Source organism: Lepisosteus oculatus, chromosome 16, assembly GCF_040954835.1.
Source record: "Lepisosteus oculatus isolate fLepOcu1 chromosome 16, fLepOcu1.hap2, whole genome shotgun sequence".
NCBI classification, from domain to species: Eukaryota; Metazoa; Chordata; class Actinopteri; order Semionotiformes; family Lepisosteidae; genus Lepisosteus; species Lepisosteus oculatus.
The window spans coordinates 4676202-4693784 of record NC_090711.1 but is presented as its reverse complement, the minus strand read 5'-3'; the positions used below and the strand labels follow the sequence as shown (position 1 = coordinate 4693784).

Here is a 17583-nt window from a genome sequence, read left to right as displayed (position 1 = left end):
TATGAAATCACTATACATCACTTTGTACTCTTTCAAAATCATAAAAAGTTCATATGTCACAGTGTGTTGCAATATACAGTAAGTCAATGCAAATTGATGGAATTCAAGAGTTGTTGATGTTTTTAACACTGTTAAAAACAGCTGGATCCCAACATAACCACGGATACAGAACCGTAAATCAAACAATTCACCCACAAGGGAACTTTCCTTTATTAGCCTTATCATTTAGAAAGCAGGTTGCTGCTGAATTCATAGAGCTTAATTCCCTAGAGAAATTAAAAATGCATAACAAAGTTTTCACTGCCTAGGAAGGTAGTAGGAAGAAATCACTTTTGAATACTTCTGCAATAGCCTGCTCATTACAGTGCAATCTCCTGTCTGCTAAAAATTGAAAATGTATATTCATGCTGGACTGAGTATAATTTATCGTTTACATATATTGGCCAGACATTTGGAATATTACACAAATATTGGCACCAGCCAGCATTAAAAAGTCACTTTGACAATGTGTACGCTATATTATAGTTACTTTACAATACTAAAGTTATTTGTAAAATTATTTTTTTCTCAAATGTGTTTTTGAAGACCATTACAAAATCTGTTTTCTTTTATTTTTGTAGTTGTCTTTACCAAAGGAACAGACGAATTATAAAAGGAATATACAAACATTAAGTTGCTCCATCATTATTTGCAAAGGCACGACAGACAGTTTAGCGACAGAATGTGAAGGGGAATTAGAAGGAAAACCGCAGTTCCAGTTTCTCCCTGGTTAGGAAATCTCGGAAACAAAATAAACTCAATGACAGTATAGAAAAAAAAAACAAATTTCGGATTAAGCACAAAATCGTGAACTTTGTGAAAGTACTGAAAGTCGCCATATTGTGAACAACCCCTGGTCTTGCCACCGGCGAAAGCGAGAGTTAATACGAATTACTGTACGACATAAAGCAGTTCTTCTGCTCACTGGTTACTGTAATGACTTACCCTGTATGTACTGCGATGTAAAACCGAATAAGTACAGGTTGTGCAGCAGATAATTTCACTGCAGAAATGTTCCAATGTGATTTGCAAGCAGAGTTAACAAGTAAGTAGTATTTGTTGACAAAACAAGCAGTATGTGATACTTGTAGTGGTATTTGTTGGCAAAACTGACTCGAAATGGAGAGTAATATTTCTATTGGATTAAGAGATGCCTGCTTGTTTACAGTGTCATAGGGCCACTTCAGGTTACAGGATGTTATGTTGAATCGCGGATTATGGTGCTGCAAATGCCTGGAAATGTAATCTATTTTGTCATGTAAATTGATTTTACAAGTTACTGTGTACATTTTACTTTTATTGTGGCTTGAAATGCACTCATCAATACTGATTCTTGTGTATGTACAGTTTATACTACGGAAATAGGTTTTCCTCTCATGTACCCTTCCATTATGCATTAAGGTTGCATCAGACTTGGAATATGTTTGAACTGATACTTGTTCTCAGATTAAGCAGATTCACCTTTGGTTCCGAAGGATTGCACAACCAAATGAGTGAGTCATAGAAGCTTACAGGCGGTACACCTGGAGTGATTTTTCCTAAACATTAATCTTACTCAGTATTGCTGAACACTGAGTCTCCTGAACTATTCATGCAATTTCTAATTTATTTGGCTGTCAATGCAGCTTTTATCCTAAGCAACTTACATTTGCACCAGCAGCTAGAGTATATCACCCTGGAACTCTCAACTGACAACCCACTGAAGCTCAGGAGGTGTGAGCCTGGCCAGTACCTGGATCAGGGACCTCCTGGAAGTGGTGTTAGTGGGACCAGTAGTGTGTCCTCACCCTGCAGTCTATGTGGGTCGTAATCCCACAGTATACCGATGGGGACAGTACAGTATATTGTGAAAAAGGCACCATCCTTCAGATGAGACATAAAACAGAGGTCCAACTCTCCATGGTTAATTAAAAATCACAGGGGGGTTCTCAGAAATTTCCCTCTGGCCTTTACTAATCATGGCCTCCTAATAATTCTCATCTATAAATTGGCTTCATCACTCCCCATTGATAGCTGATGTGTGGGGAGCATACTGGTGCACTTTGACTGCCGTCACATCCTCCAGGTGGGGCTGCACACTGGTGTTGGTGGTGGAGGGGAGTCCCCATTACCTGTAAAGTTCTTTCAGTGGAGTGTCCAGAAAAGTGCTATATACAGTAAGTGTAAAGAATTATTATTATTATTATTATTATTATTATTATTATTATTATTATTATTATTATTATTATTATTATTATTACTTATAAAGCTTTTTTTTTTGCTGGAAAAAATTAGATTTCTACTCAAGAATGCACCTTGGATTTGAACCTACAACCTGCAGAAACATAAATCACAGCTCCACAATGCTTTCTGTTTCCTAGGATTACAGTTTCCTCTCTAAGAGGGAAGCATTTGGGACTTAACATTTTAGTGGATTGAACACTGATTTAGATCTTAAGCCATTTTTATCAATTATCTTCCTTGTTAATCACTAATAACTATTTAAATGTGTTTAAAACAATGTGCTCAACTTTATAGTTTATGTATCACATGATTAAAGAAAAAGATTGCATCTATGAAGGAAGTAGTGATTGATATTAATTTAATTGTTGTTTCATTCTTGAGAACATTAAATATTTAAATCAAATTTTAAATGTTTAATGTGTATGTATCTAATTGCTTCTTTGCTGTATGTTTATATTACAATTAACCATATATTGCTTGAATTTGATTGGGAAATGATCTCATTAGAATACTACACATCATATGACCTCAGATGAGTGAGGTCTATATGTCCTGATGAAGGTTTATTTGTGCTTAAATGGGAGTTTAATAAATTGTGATGGAGCTAATAGTTTGCGACTTGCTTCCTGGTAGATTTCCCTTGGACTGCAGCTCATTATAATTATAGGTGTGTACTTTTTTCTTCTTTGTCAAACACAGAGTCTCACCATCATGTTGCTTAGGATCAGAATCCTAAGCGGTACTATGCAGACAACTAATTAAATGCAGTCTTGCGGTTACCATGGTCAGTTGCAAAACCCCAGGAGAGAATGCCTGATGAAGCTCCAGTCAATCAGAGAAAAAAACATGGATTTTTAGACAGTGGGTGGCAGATTCCTATGAGTATAAAGATTTCATTTCCCAATAACCTTTTGGTGCTTTATTGTTATAAATGCAAAATTACCAACAAGAGCTCAAATGGGTGCATATTTATTTCACTGTTGCCTGTTTTATGTTTATTACATGTTTGTATTTGGTTCATGGATACACACATTGTTTTTAATTTAGTGGAAAAAGAAAAATGCATAAGTTATTGCTGTTTGTGAAGAAATAAATTTCAATGTGTAGCAATATTACAGCTTTTGTGGATTCTTAAAATAATTAAAAATGACAGTGCTAAATTTCAGAAGAAAGACTATTATGGACATATACAATTCAATAATAACAAAAAGTTAATATTGCAAACTTAACAATATCTAGTATTGAATGAACACAGAGACTACATTGCTGTCAAATTAAGCTCACAGCTGATGCTAAATTAGATGAGAAATGCAATTTCTTAGAACAAGAATTCAGAAAATGTCCTTGTTTTTTTTAGATTAGTATGAAACTTCACTTACATGTGTGAACAGTCACATTTCCTCTCATTTAACAAGGCCCTCACATGTCTAGCCTCATTACCCAAATAGAGATCTCTGCATTTACAGTGTGCATAGGGAAACTCATTTCACAGTGAACAAGCTATTTCACTCCTTGAAAAATAAATTCCGCTGCCTCATTGTGAACTAATTGCGACTTAAAAGTCACTAATGAAAAGCAAAGCTTAATGAACATTCCTCAGGGAGACCTGCTGGTGATTCTTTGAATGCAAGAAGCTTGTTTTTCCCCTGACCCTGTAGTACACCACACTGGTAACATGAAATAACAGCTCAACAGCACAAATTGGAGAAGTAACCCATGTAACCTATACACTACTACAGTAGATTATAGTTGAGAAAGAATGACAAACACATTTATCTTTTATTATTGTTTTCAAGTCATATAAAGTTTAACCGCAACCCCTGAAGCTAAAATACTAATGTCACACTGTTAATGGAATTACAATGAAATGGAAACTGGTATATCTAGTTTATATTTATTTCAGTTTATTACAGTTTGCTGAACATCTCCAAGACTCTTTACTGTTACAAAACTGTTGTTTTAATTGCCAAAACCATTAGCTTTTGTATATACAGTAAAACCAAGATAAAATGCTATAGTTTAATCATTGAATTTAAAATAAGCAACAGCTGTGCTTTCTAATTGTTTTGATGGTTTCCATTGTGCACATTCTCTTATATTTTAAATTAGTTTCCCTATGTAGTTAAATAAAGTTAAGTTCAAATTTACATTTTTGTCTCTTTACATTGCAACTTTTTTCATAAATTAGGATTGAAATAAAACAATAAATCTAATCATATAGATGTATCTGTCCATTTTACATTTACATGATCACATACCTGATATGGTCTGATTTATTGTATTTTGTATAACATTATCAAGAGTAATCACATCACAACGTCACCATTACTGTATATCTAAAAATAGCAACGATAAAAAAATAGCATTTCTCATAAAAACAAAATCAAGCAGTTACTTTGTTTGGCCAACAGATGGCACCAAGTACAAAGTAAAATCCAACAAGAATCCAAATTAAAGTACTGAGCTAACATTCAAATTAAGTAGACAAAGCATCCTTGCTTATGTATGTTCATTTTATTTTGTATTTATATTTGTAGCATTTATCTAGTATAAGCCTAATTAACACACTCACATAACAGGTGGGTTATCATTTCAGAGGTGCAAGGGCAACAAATGAACATTTTTCAACAGGATTGATCATATAGAGCAATTTATATTTTTGATGCAGGGAACAGCCCCTGTATGACCACTTAAAATATTGTAAAACCAGAACACTTACTGGCTGCAGTTCTTTTATCAAAAAGGCACAGCAAAAATTGCTCAAAGTGAAGATGAGGAACAGTGTACTGTATTTAGAGACCAAATAAGAATGAAAGATTCCAAAATGATCCCATTGCCCATTATTCCTTGTTTTCAGTGTGTCTGGGTGTGTCCCTCTGGTGTTGTTAAACGGAAATAAAAAATAAAAATTAATACAATCAGTCTTGAAGACAAGATGAAGCTCCACTGCAGAAACGTTGTATTTTCTTTCTTCTCTTTTCAGCATAGAATAAACCTATAACTTGTTCCTATACTGCACCTTATGGAGCAGATTTAGGTGTTTCCAAAACCATTAGTTCTGCTTATATCATATTTTCCTTTTTAAAATGTTCTCTAAACTGGAATTCTAAGCAGAAGGTCCTGACATTTGCTTTCAATAGATTAGACAGGGATCTATTAATGTTTTGATAGTTATCTTAACAACAAGCTTAAAAACTGTCAGAAGTCACTCTTAAAACAACAGGATATCATTAAGAATATAGCTATACCCCATGTAACTTGTTTTTTTTTCTGTTCACATGATTACAAGTATATTCTTATAGTAAGCCAGTAAGTGTCAGATTCAACAGCAACAAAGAAAGAAAATAATAACAAAGTGTCAGAAAAGAATATTGTATAACACAGCATGTCACTCAGTAAATGATGTTCCCATCTTCAGCGCCTTTCTTCTGTGCTATATATCTTTGTTAGCAATATTATTTAGGTGAATAACAGGCTTTTCACTCCTCTTCAAATATACCGTCTTAGCAGGTACTGTGTAAGTCAGTGATTTCAGGAATTCTTGTCTCAACTTTGATTTGATTTTCACCCATTTTATCTTCCTAAACCAGCTTGCTTGGTGTTGCTCAAATTATCAGCGATATCATCTCAATCTCCCACTTTTGTTAGCAGGTTATCTTGGTGGCTTTTATCACAGCACACATATATAGGCTAACGCCCACACATTTCCTTTAACTGCACAGAGCTCTTATTTCACATGGGCTTATATGCTAAATGCAGCGTTTCTTGGATTAGGCTCTGCTGCACAGTATGCATGGGTGCTGGAAAGGTACAACTGTAGTTTTCAAGGAGACTGAAAAGATTAAAAAGTCCGACAGATCCATGATAAGTGCTTATACACTGTACATTTCCAATGAAAAAAGCAAGATATTATTCTACTGCAACATGTATGAATTAATCAAATGTATGTAAATAAAATAAATAAGTATTGAAGTATTAATCCCATGTGATATATAATATTTTACAAATGGCATTACAGTTTGAATACTCTCAATAAAGATAAACTGTAAAAATAGTGCAATATACTGTGCAGGTAAAGAAATGTACAGTATGTCCCTTGAAGACCTGTATGTTACACTTTTCAGACAAAATTAAGCAGACAGACTTCAGAAGAAAATGACCTAGTTATCAATCAGATTGTATATTGTATAGTTTAAGCAAATATTAATATAACAATCACAGCTGAATGTACTGTATGAATTTGTAAACACTGTTCTTTCAATACTCAGTTTATAAAATGACCACTGAGCTGCCCTTTAATTTTACTGTTGACAAGAATTTATCAGTACCAGAGAAACATGATTTGTACAGACAAGAGACCATAAGGATGCTATTCATTTTGGTACTGTATTTATCTTACCCCCTTACTGAGAAGGACGCAGAATTCATGTACAATTGTATAGCCCATAATCTGTGCAATCCCCTTCAGTTTAATAAAAAATAACTATATAAAACTATATAAAAAATAGTTAGAAAACTTTCTATTAATTGTATAAGGATGTGACATTGAGATGGTCACATGATTATAGAAACATACATACAGTATTTTATGACTGTCTTGAGTTCCCTGGTGGATGTTAAATCTTTTCTCAATCAACCATTGTGCTGCACAGTAGGCAAAATGTGCTTGATTTAGTTTACAGTGGGGTGCCTGATGTACTATTAACAGGGAAATTATTTACAGTTTTGCCAATAACTCTGATAGCTGGAGTATTCACCACAGTGAAAGTCCACGTTTCACTTTCTGCAGTTTCATAACCACTTGGATGAAATAATTATAGGAATGAAATTTCGGAAGTGCATTGTTTGCCTAAATACAGTTAAGGTAAATTGTTTTCAGTGCTGTTAGTTTTGGCTTTACTTATGCTGTTGCTATTAGATATAATGTCAGAATGCCTCAGATGATTTTGACAAACTACTACAAAGCTAATGAGAAATATTTGATGAGTTTTGTGAAATCAGATCATTTAAAAATCCATCCTTTATTAATGATCCATTTATCTTGGTGTGCGTCACAAGTCTGAGCCTATCCCATGTGGATAAGACACAAGGTGGGACTGAGAGAACATGACAGCTTCTTCTTTGTATGGGACACCAATCCTTCGCAGAACCACGCAGAAAGAGACAATGCAGAGTAGCCAAATCAGACAGCAAGTCTGTGGGAGATAGGAGGAAACCGAAATACCCACTCAGTGAAAACCCACACAAAAAGCATACAAACCCCTATACACAGATGGCTAAGGCCAGAATCAAATCCAGGAGATGTGAGACAGAAGCAGTAACTCACACCCCACCAATTTAAAATTGTCAACCACACGTGTGGTTATTTGCTGTTTTCATCCTGGCAGATTTTAACCGTAGCTTTAATCTCATTTAAGACACAATATTTTTATTAGTTTAGAAACACAGCTTTCTAAATTAAGTTTAAGTCTGAAAGAATGGCAGAAAGAATTATGGCAGTCACATACTGGCTGAGGAATCCTTTTTCTACGTCAGATTATTACTTGTGCTTTTGGCGTTTGTTCCTGTAACTGTATTTTTCTACTTATTCACATAATAAACAAAGGTATTTTGCAGCCTTCTCATTTGCAGAAAACCTTTTAAATACTTGCATGATGATCCCATGATAGAATATCTAAGTATTTTTCAGTATAGTGTGCTTCTTCCGCATTTTAAGCACCTTGTGTTATGTTCACTTAATTTAATTTTCTTTAGTTAGTTCAAATACAGCCAGTCATAAAACTAGTCCACATAAATTTTACAATTTTTATTTTCCCATAGAATTCATAGAAGTGGTGCCATTGCTGTTTATGAGATTTACAACAGAATTAGGTGACTTGTTAGATTCTTAAATATATTTAGTGTTTCATGTTTGGGATCAAAAACACTAGCTCAAACCAAACTGTATAGACAACTCTTCCGTGGGCAAGATTCATTGCATTAGACCAATAAATGTGGTTTCCTTGGTGAGATATTACATATGTCTTACATTTTGTTTGTAGGTGCTTCATTTCCATTGACCTTGGACTTGTCTCTATGCCCACTCAACCCCAGTATAACAGCTGTATGCCAAACTTCGGCTACATGTGCATTTCTGTAAAAGAAAGACAAAAGCCTTTTATATGGGATGTTTAATGGTTCTTGTGATGCTTTGAATATTATGCTGATCTAATTAATTCTTTCAAAGACATTATCCAAATGATGAAAAATAGGCTGCCAAGCACACTGAACTCAGTACTAGTCATTCCAGTTCTTTTTTTTTCATGGGCAGGAGAAACAAAACATCAAGCCTTTCTCTTTGGTGATTTGGTCCATTTTCCAGACTGTCAGTCTGTCTGTCTGCATGAACTCTCACTGAGCTGTTTTTTTTCCTGAATAATTTTGACGCTAGTCTGTTTAGCAGAGTTACGACTATAAATATAAATAGGCTATACTACCCAAGTGTAGCCCAGCAGCCATTAAATTTCCATTTTGATTCTGTTTATCTAACTGTTATTTTATTTTATTCTATCTGACAAAGAGTTGGTGGTGCTCAGTATGAAATTAAACGTCCACAGTATTTTACACAATGGGTGTTTTTTATCAAAGGTGGAGAAACTAATTTATCAATTCCTTCTGTACAGTAGATCATTGACTGCCCCTCATTGCTGCGGATGATTGTTTGCCCGAACCTGAAGGAGACTGATAAGGTCAATTCATGCTAGCAGGTCGAGCAGGTGTAGTCCGGTGGGAATGTCTGGCCATGTGCTGTGCAATCTGGTCCCGCTGACCTCTCCGAAACTCCTTCAATGTATTTCCTCATTCTGACATGTTTGGGTCTCAAAGGGCTGGGTATCTTCCCAGATATTCATCCTCCATCTGGTCCTGCTACAGATATATATTTATTTAATAAAAACTCAACTTACACACTCTGTAGAGGAAAGTTTAAATGTCCTTTTATTAAGATCGTATAACAAAATGGAGACAATAACATTAAGAAAATATGTCTTGATAAGATGATAGTTGTAGCCCAACCCACATTTGTACTAGGTGACTCAGACTATAAAACCATTGACAGTTTGACGCTTTACAATATTTGCATGTAGTCTAACACACATCAGGTATCTTTCTGCAGTGATAGACTGGAATTATACTACAGCTCCTTTCACAGTGGGGTGGCCTCTTTTGGGCCCAGAGGATAGTGATAGTTTGTTGAGCTGTCTGACATAAATTAAAGGTTAAATGGAGGGTTAACTGTTTCCTATGTTGATGCAGTTCCTTTAATAGCAGGCATGAATAGCATGAACATGAAGCTCTGAGTCAACATGTCACAGAGGCAACATGTCTATCACTCAGTCTGCTCGGTCCTAAAAAGCCAGTCCATCACAGAGGTATTAGTAAGCAAAAGATCCTTAGTTCTTCTCCTTCTGTGGAAGAACTCTTCACTTCTCTATTCCACTGGATGGATGGATTCCTGTCAAACTCCTTTTAGTTCTCCCTCTCCCTTCCTTGCTTCAGTTTTGATTTCCTGGAACCCCTGCACTCAGCTGGGCTTCCCGTTACCTGGACGATATACGGTAAATTCCATGTCTCAGAGGCGTACTGGTACACCATAGCCAGCATAACCACTGGCACCCGGTTCCCAACGATAAACACAAATCTACTGCTCTGTACAGACCACAAGGAATTCACATTAATCCAGGAACACAGTACACACCAGAAAAACAAATGCTAAATTCTCCCTGGATCCATCTTCCTCTTCTAAATCCAATCCATTAAAAAAATCCCCATAAGTCTTCATCATCTCTTTCTAACTTGTTAAACCTAGAACTGGTGTTTGGGCTGCCAACTAACAGTAAAGCAGAGGAGTTCCATAAACTCTATATGAATCTGGATTCCAATCATACACTTTCCTTTCCTGAACTGTGAGAGCTTAGACACAGCTCCCTGCTGTCTTCACCTAACTGCTCCTACTCCTGAGGAATGTCCAGTTATACACAGGGCCAATCAGCTAAACATTTTTCTGGCTGTGGAACTGAGAAATCCAATCAGTCAACGAAGGTAGGCATGTCCACTTTACTCTTAAGACAGAAGAGGCTTTAACTCAGTCTCCACATGAGCAATCACTGAATATAAATTATTTCGCAAAGTACTTGAGCTGTGGATCAGTCGCTTACAATACTGCATTCTAAAATATACTTTAAAAGAGTTGCTTTTTTTAATTTTTCATATGTATTATCTTGAGATACCCGTATTTCAAATATACTATTGTTAATGTGCGCATTTGCCCACACACTATTTTCTGTTACTTTGAAGTTAGTGATCACGTAAGGGAAATGTGTACTATCCATTGAGTTCTTTTAGTTTACAGGCAACAAAAAATACAGTATGTTCTGTCTTAAGAATACTGTAATTAGAGATCCAAAATGCACCTTCGGCTCTACTACACGAAACGTTGTGTTCTCTTTCTTCTTTTTTTCAGCATGGAATAAACCTATTACTTGTTCCTTTACATTACCAGCATACCCTCCTCCAAAGCCCTTAAGTGGATCATCAGTGCAACAGCGCCTCGCTTTAGCGAAAGTAGTGGGAGCACGAATATGACGTCACTGCGGCAGTTACCATAGCGACGATAACAAGCGAAAGGTAGGTAGGGCATTTTTTAATCAGTTGTGAAGAGATAAGTAAAATTTTGTTACAGGTAAAAAGTAACAAAAAAACATAACAATTATCTGTTTTGAAGTTAGCCCGATTTACTTTCTCCAAGATAAAACCGGTACTTCGGCTGTGTTTAAAATGTAACTCTACAGCTGCATGCTTTCTGTTTTAGTTCAGGATGAAAAGGTTCAAGTGAGACGCTGAAACACACAGTCTGCACTGTTGCAGCGAAAAGAAATATTCACAGCAGGAAAACATGTCCGCGACGGCAAAAAAAGAAAAGTTCGTGGCTCATAACTGGAAAAATGTGCCTGGATCAGAACTGAAAAAGATGTCCCTCCTGCAAAAAGCTCGGTACCTCGCTTACGAGGAGCCGAGCAAGGAGGTTGTAAACTCAGTTTTGATCTCTAAGCAGCGGCTTCGTGGGAGGGCACCCGTCAGCAGAAACCCGCAAAAAAACCCAGACCCAGAGGCAGAGGAGCAGCAGAGGAAGCAGGACACAGTGATCGGGCAGCTAAGGGCTGCGGAAGCTCGCAACAGGGTGCGATCGATGAGAGTACGGTACCAAAGCATGAGAGTGGGTTTGTTTTTGCATTTTTTTATCATTCTTTTTTGTTTCTCTTTTACATGTTTTTTCCTGATTCGACACAACGCACAGAACGAACATGATTGTGTTAATTCTTTGCAAAGTTGGGCTGCATTAATCGAAGTCCCTGTCTTATACTCTATAGCTCGTAACATCTGGAATTATAAGTAAACTAATTCACACTCAAACATAGACACGTACTGTATGTATAAAAGCCCAACTGAATACTTGGTCTCAAAGTCTTATATCCTACAGTGAGAACAAGGACAGTCGTACTGTAGGTCTCTATGCCATGTTAGCAGCTTTTAAAGAGCTGTCTCCCATAGAGCTTTTTTATTTAATCTATTTTTTGTGTGGTTTTTAGAAGGCATGTACAGTAAGTGCTAATTGTTAGTATGTGTTGCAAACCAGAACATGGGCACTTTGACTAAAGCATGAGAGCTATGCAGAAGATACTGTAGGATTGTTTGTGATGCTAAGTAGACTAGTAACTTAGGTCTGGCTTATGAGGCCCAGTGGAGTTCAATATTGTAGCTCACAGAGTATTTTGCTTTGAGCAGTCAGCCTCATGACAATGGGCAGTATAAAAAAAAGTTTTTAAAACATTTTAGAGTTTATTTAACTGAATGCTATAGTTACAGTCATCCTAGCAACACAAATCTTACTGAAGTGTGGATAGGTTCTATCATCTGCTTTATACAGAATTGTGACTTTTATGTGTTGAAAAATAACAATTTTGTGTTTCATGTCAGACTACATAAAATGGCCTATAACATGAAAACAAGGTGAGAGTTGTTGGATATATGCAGCAGCCTCTCTTTATCATCATTTCGTTCCTAATTCCAGGCCCAAGAAATCAACCATCTGATTTCTTGCCAGCCGACGGCACAGAAAGCTGTTCGACTGGAGCTGCTGCTACCAGCCAAGCTTGAAAAGATCAGCCCTGGCAACGACGCGGTAGATAAACTAGAGGTGAGCGCTGCAGTGCATTACTTGTGCCTTCTCGGCTCCCCCTGTTTTACATACATTTTTCTCTATCATATAGTTTTCCTTTACACAATAGGAACTGCAGATGATAAGATATAACCATTTTACATTTTACTTGAGCTTGAACTTTAACTTTATTGCCATATGTAACCGGTACTGGTACAATGGAATCGAGAAAGTCTCTCGATTGTAAAACAAGTGTAAAAAACAAAACAAAGTGCAAACAGTGCATCAAGACAATATACAAACAAACAATAGACAATGTGCAAGTAAACATGTAGACAATTTGAATGTAATGACATTAAGGAGTCTGTCCTCAGGTTTAAAAGTGTTTGTCTATCATAAGTAATGACAGACATTGAGCGTCCAACACAAAACAAGAGTATTAACGTATAAATAAACATTAAAACAGTCACACAACGAGAGAGCTTTCTGTAAACCAGCGCCGGAAGTCAAATTTATTTCACATACACTGTTAGTTTTTCATGTGGCACAGGATGGGCACATTTTTACCTCCATACCCTTTTTATAAATGGATAATGGTAACAAGTCCACTGTCCAGGGAGAAAGTCTGGTCCGTTATGGATGCTTTGATGTTTGTACCAAAGCTGCCATATTCATTTCTCTTTCATTAGATTACTTGTAATCTACCTTCCTTTGAAAGGTTACCAGATTTGCTTTGCTATTTCCCATAGTTTTAACATGCATAAAACAAGTACCTATTTTGGCATTGCCGTATTCTGTGCTGTATTCTGCTGTGACAACCCAGGTTCTCCTTTATAGTCCTGCCCCTGCCTGCTGAGTCCACCTCCTCTGCCGCATGCCTTCACAGAGTTAGACAGTCTCCAGCTGGAAATCATCAAAATAAAGGATAAACAAACAAAAAAAATATATTTTGACTTAGGCTGCACTGCTTGCTTCAGGGAAGAAATCTAGTGGAACAAAAAAAAAAAGCCACACATGAACACACAAATAAAACCTTGAAACCCCGGAACAGTTGTTCCTGCAATGTCCTGTGGTCGAAATACTTTCATTCTTTTGCTTTTTTGCTATCAGTTCCTGCCCAAGTTATGTTATTTAAGGGTTTCAGCTTTGGGATTGTTTTCATGGGTAACCAGGATAAGAACATTACACTTGTTTATTTAGTAAAAAGAATTCATCTGGAACCAAATATTGTTCTTTGCAGGGAATACCCTGCACTTAATTAATTGGTTGGCATAATAACTCCATTGCATTTCCGATTACTAGCCCTTACCTAGTGGACATTATTGAAACTAATCTCTCCAGCTGTGTTCTATATGTGAATGAGTTGGGAGGTTGGAATATGAACCAAGGGCTACTCTATGCCATACCTGTGTGTAATTCTAATTATTAATGAGTATACACAAAATAGTAAATGGGCATATTTTTTTTCTGGCATATTGTATATACTCAGTCAATAATAATAATAGTAATAATCAGTACTTCTGATTGCAAATTTTTCATGTGGCTGTTCATTATTAATGTGCACTTTGTATAAGAATTAAATTTGGATATTCATTATTATGTCACTGCTCTAGTACAAAGGGTCTGCACACAAGCGATCAAATTTCATTACATTTTTTTAAATAAGGTACAGTTCAGATACAGTCTCAATTTGAGACTTTGGATTTGGATGAAAATTTGCACATATTGATTTAATTATTTAGAGAAAAGAGGTGGTTTGTCATCATAGAAGGTTTTAATTGAATAATATAATAAAGTCCATTATATTTTGCTACATGTATTTAAAATTTAACAATTACATTTTTGTTTGTTGTTTTGAAAGGAGCAGATACAGTGTTTAATGTTATCTCAGCCGTTAAGGCCTTTTCTTAAAAACTGCAGTCATATCAGGATTTGCTGAACCCCACCCAAGCGATAAGAAGGTTTATGTCATATACTGAGCATCAAAATAAACTATTGCTCTGTTTATGCTTGTATGTTTTATAAAATCAGGTACTGTATATGGATTTTGGGTATTAATTAAATCTTTTTGATGTCATTTCGGTTAATTGATCATTCATGACCGACCAAATGACCTTTATTTGTCAGAGATGATAGGGCAGAGGTCTTCAGGAGATCTAACCTCTTGATTGCAAGCCTGGTGAAAAGAAAGAAAAATAACTAATATGCTCTACATATCCACAGAATAATGCCTGCGCAGTGAGTATCTGATGCAGTGCGCTATGTGGACTTGTCAGCTTCGGAGCCTGCCCCTCTTTATCAGTGAATCAGCCTGACTGCCTAGCTCCGCATTGATCAAGTTCTGGGACCTCGCTTGCTACTCTTTAAGCAGGCTGATCCTAACATGATTCCAGCTGGACACCACATGTCTTCATGCTGCTCGTTTAACAACAGCTAAATTGTGAAATGAAAATGTGACAGTTATGCCGTGTATGCCCTTCTCTCAAGAGCCCCTTTCACCATTTGTGAAACAGCTGGGACAACTTGTGACATGTAGGGCTCAGGCCCATGCTTAACCATAGACCAGGTTCTACAAGAGGAATGGGACCGATTCCCACCAGACAGCATGTGCAACCTATTGTAAAGCATGCATGACAGATGTACAGCTTACATTGCTTCCAGTGTTGGCCACACATGCTACTAGCCTTTGATTTTCAAATTAGACCGCCTTGTTGATCAGTGCTGTTGTGCTATGTTAACTCAATCTAAGTCCCATTCTACAAAACATGTTAACTCAATCTAAGTCCCATTCTACAAAACATTTAATTTCTTTAACTATTTGCAGTTAGTGTAAATTTCTTTTGATGTTCAGCAATATTGGTGGTTCACAATAAATCCGAGTTTGAGATTTACTGTTTATTATCAGAAATTATATTTTTATTCATTTTACTTTTAAAAATGTAAAATAGACTAGAAGCTTCAAAAATATTTACACATTATTCAGAAATACTTTTAAGTATAATGATTTTAAATTCAAAATGCAATATTAAGCTTATTCTCATCTTTCTGACCTTGATGGTTTATGGAACTATCTGTGACAAGTAGGTAGCCTAAGACTGTACAAAATAATGTTTTGCATGTATTAAGTGAAACAAAGCATTTTTTTAGAAATGCACATTTAAGAACAAAACAAAAATAGTAACCTTTTAATACACCTGCTTTCCTTAAAAACATATTTTTATTGAAATAATATAGCAGCTAAATGAATCATTCTGTCTACATTAGGGACTTTAAAGTGGAAACCATAAGTCCTGCAGTGAATTTGCTGCACTATTTCCTTCAACTATAAATCTAAAAGGGTTTTTATTCTGCTTTGCTTGACTTACTCTATTCTTTTAGATTTATTATAAGATTTTACTTTTCTCTGGTTCCTGTTTAAATAAATATTTTAGCTGTGCTTTGTGTTCACCCTTACCCATGCTGAACAGGTTCATAAATCTGTCACTAAAGATTTTTGTTCTCACCTCTCACGTAACTTTTTTTTTATTCCACTGAGAAAGCTTCGGGGTGTTTCCCTGGTGACTGCGAGTGTGGCAGTAAAGCAGAGTTCATGCATTATTTTTGACAGCGAGATATCGCCAGCAGTGCAAGCAGCACCGTTGTAGAAACACGCCAGTATTGGTTAACTATTGTAAAGATTAGCTAAAAAGACCATTTCAGCAGGGGTAAGCCAATGCTGCAGCTGTAGTGGTTAAATCGTATTCAGCTGACAATCCAACAAATAAACATTTGGTGTGTCCTGTTCTCTAACACAGCACTGTTGCAATTTTTAATTTGAATTTTTGTCATTGGGTTCAGCTGCAGGAAGTTGCAAAGAAACCCCTTCCTCAGGATATCCCCTATGGCTTGAGGTGTGCCTGTGGAGGATCTTGTGCATGCAAAGCAGATTTTAATGATCTGGTAGCTAATTGCCAGTCTTTCATCGAATGAATGTTATGTTAAGATCATAAATAAGTGAGGAGAGAACTGAGAAGATGCTTCACTCCAGAGTACTTATTGGATCTCTTCCAACAGTCCTTCTCTTAGAAGAACAGTCCTTCTAAGTACTTACCACTTTAAGTCCACATCTCTTTATCAGTAATTTCTGTTTGGCAAGTGCCTTAAATAATTTCTGAGTTGCAGCATCAGTGTCTTTTGTTTCATGCAGACAAAGTTAGCTGTGTGAAGAGGTCCTTTCTTTGTCATAACGGCCAATGTTAAATGTGATAGGCTTAATAATTGCCCAGTTAACTGTCTGTTCTTCTATGCAGTGCCAGATGTATCTAAAATATATACTTGAGTTCTCTTCTTCACAAATGTATATTTCTGTTTTCAAATTTTTATATTTCCTGATCAGCAGCTTTGTGGGTGAATGCCTCATACTTAATTTGTTAATTACATTTTTAAAATATTTTGTTTTCTTTTTTGCCTTGCAGAGGAAAAGAATTGAAGAGATTCTTGAAGACGAAAGGGGACTGACAATAAATCGAACATGAAATCCATTGATGTGCTTTTGTATTATAATTAGTCACTGTTAGGTCACTTGCTTGACCATGTACAGTGTAGCAGCTGCATACAAATAGGACTTTCTCAAGGTAAAGAAAAAGGACCTTATAATTTCTGTACCCCAGTATCAGTATCTTCTTAACAGCCCATACAGCATTTAAAGAAAAATGTAATAGACTGGGTTCTGCAAAAGCTATTTCAGAAAGAGGGTACAATAATAAAGATGATCAAATACAATGCTATGTATAATCAATGTCTTGCAGAGAAAGCATTGATGTCATTGGGAATGACTGAATGATCTTACCCTGAAGATTTAGTGCCGTAGTGGTTTTCCATTTTTTCATGATGTTTTATAAAAACACCCCGGCCATGTCTTTTATTATTTTAATAGTAAATGTGAACAATACAGTTTTGAAAACCAAATCAATAAGCATGTGAAGTTCTGCTCACATTTATTTTAATGTATAGTTTGTCTGCTATTTTGACTCACTGAAGTAATCACTGACTGTTCTCAGAATTGCAGAAATTACAAATCTGTTTTCTTTCCTGGCTTTTGGGGAGCTGTGTTTGCATCAATTCAAAGTAGCAGTCTTTCTAATGAA

At 36.1% G+C, this 17583-nt stretch overlaps 1 protein-coding gene and 1 long non-coding RNA gene across 4 annotated transcripts; one reads left to right on the top strand and one right to left on the bottom strand.

The window, feature by feature from the left end:
* Nucleotides 1-9214: 9214 nt before the first annotated feature.
* LOC107079588 (uncharacterized) lies at nucleotides 9215-10801 on the bottom strand. Its single transcript, XR_001480532.2, has 2 exons — nucleotides 10713-10801; nucleotides 9215-9843 (listed from the first exon to the last, which is right to left on the bottom strand). It is a non-coding gene; the product is annotated as an uncharacterized lncRNA (long non-coding RNA).
* Nucleotides 10802-10870: 69 nt separating this feature from the next.
* On the top strand, nucleotides 10871-17218 carry LOC107079587 (protein LKAAEAR1). 3 transcript variants are annotated; one of them, XM_015365016.2, is made up of 4 exons: nucleotides 10871-10926; nucleotides 11111-11515; nucleotides 12371-12496; nucleotides 13295-13505. In XM_015365016.2, the coding sequence occupies exons 2-4, from the start codon at nucleotides 11195-11197 to the stop codon at nucleotides 13445-13447; spliced, it is 600 nt and encodes a 199-aa protein (XP_015220502.1). In that variant the 5' UTR covers nucleotides 10871-10926; nucleotides 11111-11194; the 3' UTR covers nucleotides 13448-13505. The 3 variants fall into 3 exon arrangements, with proteins under 3 accessions (XP_015220502.1, XP_015220503.1, XP_015220501.1); XM_015365017.2 differs by lacking the exons at nucleotides 10871-10926; nucleotides 13295-13505 and adding an exon at nucleotides 16912-17218 and having other exon boundaries at nucleotides 10934-11515; XM_015365015.2 differs by lacking the exon at nucleotides 10871-10926 and having other exon boundaries at nucleotides 10934-11515.
* Nucleotides 17219-17583: the final 365 nt, after the last annotated feature.